The sequence below is a fragment of the Gavialis gangeticus genome, unplaced genomic scaffold (genome assembly GCF_001723915.1).
Source record: "Gavialis gangeticus isolate Ggan-Ray unplaced genomic scaffold, GavGan_comp1, whole genome shotgun sequence".
Classification (NCBI taxonomy): domain Eukaryota; kingdom Metazoa; phylum Chordata; order Crocodylia; family Gavialidae; genus Gavialis; species Gavialis gangeticus.
Window position 1 is genome coordinate 179053146 of NW_017728992.1, and position 5291 is coordinate 179058436.

At 41.1% G+C, this 5291-nt stretch overlaps 1 protein-coding gene across 1 annotated transcript in view; it reads right to left on the reverse strand.

Moving 5' to 3' along the window:
- Positions 1-5291, reverse strand: part of EIF3H (eukaryotic translation initiation factor 3 subunit H) — a 119612-nt gene that overhangs the window by 87375 nt on the left and 26946 nt on the right. The window contains exon 2 of the mRNA XM_019528090.1: positions 2756-2912. Within this exon, the coding sequence (XP_019383635.1) occupies positions 2756-2912 (157 nt within the window). The remainder of the gene's footprint in view (positions 1-2755; positions 2913-5291) is intronic.

The following is a 5291-nucleotide window of genomic DNA, read 5'->3' on the forward strand; positions in this document are numbered from 1 at the left end:
GGCTTGCCTGGGGGGGGTGGGGGGGCGTAGATCCCACCACTACATGTACCCCAGGGGATCCATGGGGGGGCATGTGCCCCCTGGATCTGTACTTGGGGCAAGGGTGGGTGGCAGGCTCTGCAGGTTGGGGCCAGAGGTGGTGGCAGGCTCTTCCTGGTGCAGGGGCTGGACCAAAGCTGTGCTCAGGGCAGGCAGGATGGGCAGCAGTGGCACTAGGAGGGAAGGGGCTACAGGGGGTGCCCCATAGTCTCACTTCCCAGTGTCACCACCACCACCTGCCCCAAGTGCAGCCCCAGCCCAGCCCCCACACCAAGACAAGGTCAGTGCCACCCCCAGCCTGCAGCAGCAGCCCACCCTAGTCCTGCACACAGATTTGGGAAGCATGCGCCCCCCATGGCTCCCCTGGGGTATGTGCAGCAGTGGGATCTGCCCCACCCCTCTCTCCCCACATCCCCCAGATGGACCACTCACAGCTCTGTCTCCTGCCCCACCCCAGCTAGGCAGCACCTGCCCCAACCCCACTCCCTCCCTCACTGTGGGGGCTTCAATCTGCACCCCCCCACATCCCTTCCCTCCCACTGCCCCTTCCCACCGCCTCTCCCCCCTCATTATACTGGTGTTCCTGTTTCTACTGGGAAAGTGCTTGGTATCTCTGTGCTTGAAATTATGCAAAATATATTAAACTTATTGCAAATTAATACAATATTATATGCACAGGAAGAGCTGTCTAAACTCTAAGGGTAGTTAAGCACTGGTACCGATTATCTAAAGTAACTGTGGAATCTCCCTCACTGGAAGTTTAAGGGCAGATTAGTCTGGGAGGCCCTAAGCAGGATTCATGTCTCTTGAGCTGGGGAGGGGAGGAAAGGTGGTGAAGGTATACTAAGTCGGTGGTCAGCAACCACTGGCCAGAACAACACAGCTCAGGTCAGAGGTTGGTGAAGCTAAAACATGGCTGCTGCTGACACTTCTCCCAGCCACAGTGTGGCTAAAACCTCCTGCTGCCATAAGCCAGAAGGCAAATGAAGCCCCCTCAGCTCCACAGACTGGATTCAGACCCTTGGTTGCCACCCCCTGGACTAGATGACCCCTGAGGGTGTATCCCTGTTGTTCTATGATTGTGTAATTTTTTAATCTATTTCATCTTGTTTCAAGAGTGCTCTTAAGGAAGCAAAAGAGTCTTCTTTACTGGGACACTTATGCCTGGAAAAAGGATGCTGTTATGCCTGGGTCCCTTTCCTACTCAGTAATCACTGACCTAACCAGTAAAAAGGATCTGACATTCTGGTGTATTTGCACACTGGCAAGAGAGTGGGCACTAGAGGGGAGTGGTACTGAAAAGGCACCTGAACTGAGCAGGCTACTTTGGCTGGCTCTCCTTATAAGTGAAGTAAGTCCCTTTGAAGTCAAGCTAGCCCGCAGATGCCAAGATGAGGAAAGGAGGCCTTGAATCACAGGACACTTCCCAGTAATGAATCTGCTTCCAAGCAAGCACAGCTGTTCCATTCACCTGGCAAGAGTTGAATGTTGCAAACAAGTCTTATGGGATCTGGCACAACATGCAGTGCCACAGAGGTAACTAGATTGTGCCTAGGTACTCTCTCTCAACTTGCCAGTCAGTTAGCTGGAAACTTCTTCTACGTTCTAGGGATTGCAACAACCAAAATGTGAATTACAGCTGGAATGTTATATTTAGTCCTGATGTTATGCAGAGATTTAGCATGTTTCCATCAGTCAGTTGGGAGGAATTGTAAACCAAGTCCTGGGAAGAGTATGGAAAAAGAAAAAAAACAAAAAAATCAGTTTACATGTGTCCTAAGGAAAATCTGATTTTGGCTGAAGTGCCAAAGTAGAGCGAGTGCAATAATGTAACCCTATCTTCTGCTCAGAGGGCTCTCATATCATGCTGAATTATTTGAGCCCACAATAAAAGTAACAAGTAAACTCATTTTCTAAACAAGTCTCTACGTGACTAGTCTGACTGCTATGTTTTAAGGATGTAGAGTAGTTGGCATAAACACCATAGGATTGAAGAGATTTGTTTCAACTAACCTGTTTCGAGGTGGTAAAGGAAAAAAAAAAATACCTAATTATTTTAAAACGGTTAAAATTGCTCTTGTAGATTCAATTGCTGAAATTAGGTAGAAGCATCATTTTTTTAGTTATATTACATGAACGGGCACTTTGAAAATACTGCTTTGTTAGAAATAATTCAACATGTTAGAAATACAGTAAGGGACACATTAGCTTAATAAAGCTTTAAAAGTAAGTGTTGAAAGTGTTGTTCCAGCTAGGATTTTTAGGATTTTTTTTCTTCTTCTAAAATCATATTCTTTGTTTATTTTATGTATTTAACATTTTTTGTTTCAAGTCATTTATACCATCTCATGTAGACTGTAGGAAGTATGGCTTTGGTTAGCATGGAAACAAGCATACACAAACACCTAAAATTACTTTTAATGGTCTTCTTTAGACAGACAAGATTTAGAGTTGACGGTGACCTTAAAAACATGCAAATCTCCGCATTTCAGCTACATGTAGAAATGTGAAGGCACAACACTATACTGTACAGGAACTGAACTAAACTATACTTCAATAATTATGTTATTCAGGAATAAAAGTTGTCCATACACAGTGTTATAACAATAGAACAACATGCCCTTCCTATCATCTTCAAGGGCAGTTTCTAACTTTGGCTTTTAGCTTTTGAGATAAAAGACTGTAAAAATCACAATTTACACGAATTCCATATTACCTTCATCAAAGTCTGCATCATCCTCCGTGTGCTGAGGGAATGGGAAGCAGTTGGTAATTTCAAGCCTATCATCCACCACCAGCCCGAGCAGCACTCCTTGGACCACCTCATTCCCCTGACCTTCCTCTTGGTAATGTTTGATGATCTTCAATACAACCTAGGGAAGGAAATAAAAACAACAAAAACATGAAGATATCTTCTGCAATATTGTGTGGACTCGTAATGAATCATTTAAGTAATAGGCATTCTGAACTGGAGCTGAAGATCTCCAGCATCGCCAGAAATTAAAAAAAAAAAAAAAAAAGCTAGAAGAAAAAAAAAATTAAGCTCCAGTAACCTTGAAGTTAGCTTTTAATAGACATTAGAAAATACTTATGGAAATAGGATTTTTATGTTGCAAATGTCCTTGGAAAATATTTAGCATTAAAGCCAGAAAAAAAATCAAGAGCAAAAACAGAAAGTATAAAAACCAACACAGTGATTTTTAAATGATTCTCACTTTTCCCTCCAAACCTGAAAAATACAACTATCACCATATAATGGAGATTATTCGGTAAATTATAAGATTACATTTTCCTCCACTAATTTGAGACTCGCTCAAAGAAACAAACCATAGAGTCAAGTTATGTTAACAATTAATTACACTTAAACGAGACATAGGTTTAGTCCCAAGAAATAGCATTAAATAGGAAACAATAGCCACAGGCACAGACCTGAATGCACAGACAATAAAAGGACATGCTAAGTCAAGCACAAGTGGACCTTATTTCACCAAAGTCTAATCTGTCCAAGCAACCCAAGATAGAAATGTTTGATGACCATCTTGTTAACAAAGCACTATTGATTTTTGTGTCTGTAGGCACACCAACTACCACAATGGATGTCAGCTCAACCACTGAGAGAAAACAAATTTTGCATAAATACTGCACTTAGCAAACCTTCTACATGGACAGAATTAAAAGCCATATTTATATGTCAGAACATATATTTCCCTGCATACTAAATAATGAAGAAAAAGGTCAAGTTCATGATAACAATTTGAAAACAAATGCAATGATTTACAATACCTACAACACCTACAATGTGGTGTTAATGAAAAGATACACCAAGGAGAAAAATATTTTGCATGTACACTGTACATGCAATTTCCCCTTATTGGGGAAAATACGAAAAATGTTAAAGCTGTATAGGGACTTTCTTTTATTTGAGGTAAGGGAAGAAATTGGGGTGAAGTGAATGGGGGGGTGATGTATCTTCACCAATTGCCATAATAAATATTAAACAGGATGAAACAAGCCACACAGCATATTGTAAGAGACTGCATGACTCGGAGGTTAGCAATGGGATATGCAACTTTTAATTTCTTACACCTCTTGCTATGTCTAGCTCCTTAGTTTGTGCAAAATTATGGGAGTATGTAGAAAAAGCAAAACAAAGCTACTTTTAAAGTTTGGTCCAAAAGGCCAAAAAAAGCAGTCATATAAAGAAAGTACCAAAAAAACAAGCAAAAAAAGCCCGCTACTGCAGAGTGAAGTAGTTAAGTATAACAGCATAATTTTGCTGAAAACAAACTAAAAAGGTTCAATTCAAATATGTGCTCTATGTACCACTAATTAACAGCAATTTTCCACCTTCATTTTGCATAAGGATGCAATCTTTAATGTGTTTGCTGCGAGGAAAAACCACAAAATTTGCAGTGGAAATCTCTCTCCTGCATTGTCAGCAAACCTGCTAAGTCAAGAAACTAGAGAGAATACAAGGTGTAAAATGCTTTTTTACTGCAAGACTAAATTCAGCATCTGCAGTGTTGTAAGCTTTGCATTTGCAATATATTCCCCTGATTTGCTCCTCAATGATCCATGTACTCTTGCAACCCAATTGCCTTCTTTGTTACTTATCACAAAAAGGTATAGCAAAATTTCATTGCACAATTCTGGTTAGGAAACAAACTACTTAGCTTCTTCTAGTGACCTACATCAATCTAGAAAGGGACCTTCACAATGAACAGTGCGTAAGGCAATCCACTAACCGTTTGACTGAATGACCAAAGACAAAAAAGTTAAGAGACTGGGAATTCTTTAAATGGTAATTATATAACCCAAAAGCAGCTGAAGGCACAGCACACCTTCACAGCACATACACAACTGTGATAAAAGAACGCTGCTTCAACAAGGCTGTTCTGAACTCTTACCTTCATTAGCAAACTAAAAGTATCAAGGGCCTTTCCAGCGCAGTTGTAAGCCTTCAGTTATGGACTATATTTATCATGGCAGAGCAGCAGGAGCAAAGAGCGAAAGAATGATAGTTACATCTTAATATACCTTATTCTCTAAATACGCAGCACCTTCTGAAAGTTAAGTAATGCATAGCCGGAGTTTACAGGTGGGCTCCAAGGTTTGCTACAAAACTGAGAAGGCAGCATCTCAACATGCAATATCATCATACCTAAACGAATCTTTCAAATATAAAAGTAACCAAAACTAAAGGCCAGTGTCAAATATAAGTATTTGGGGGTGGGGGATATGGGGGGTGGGGG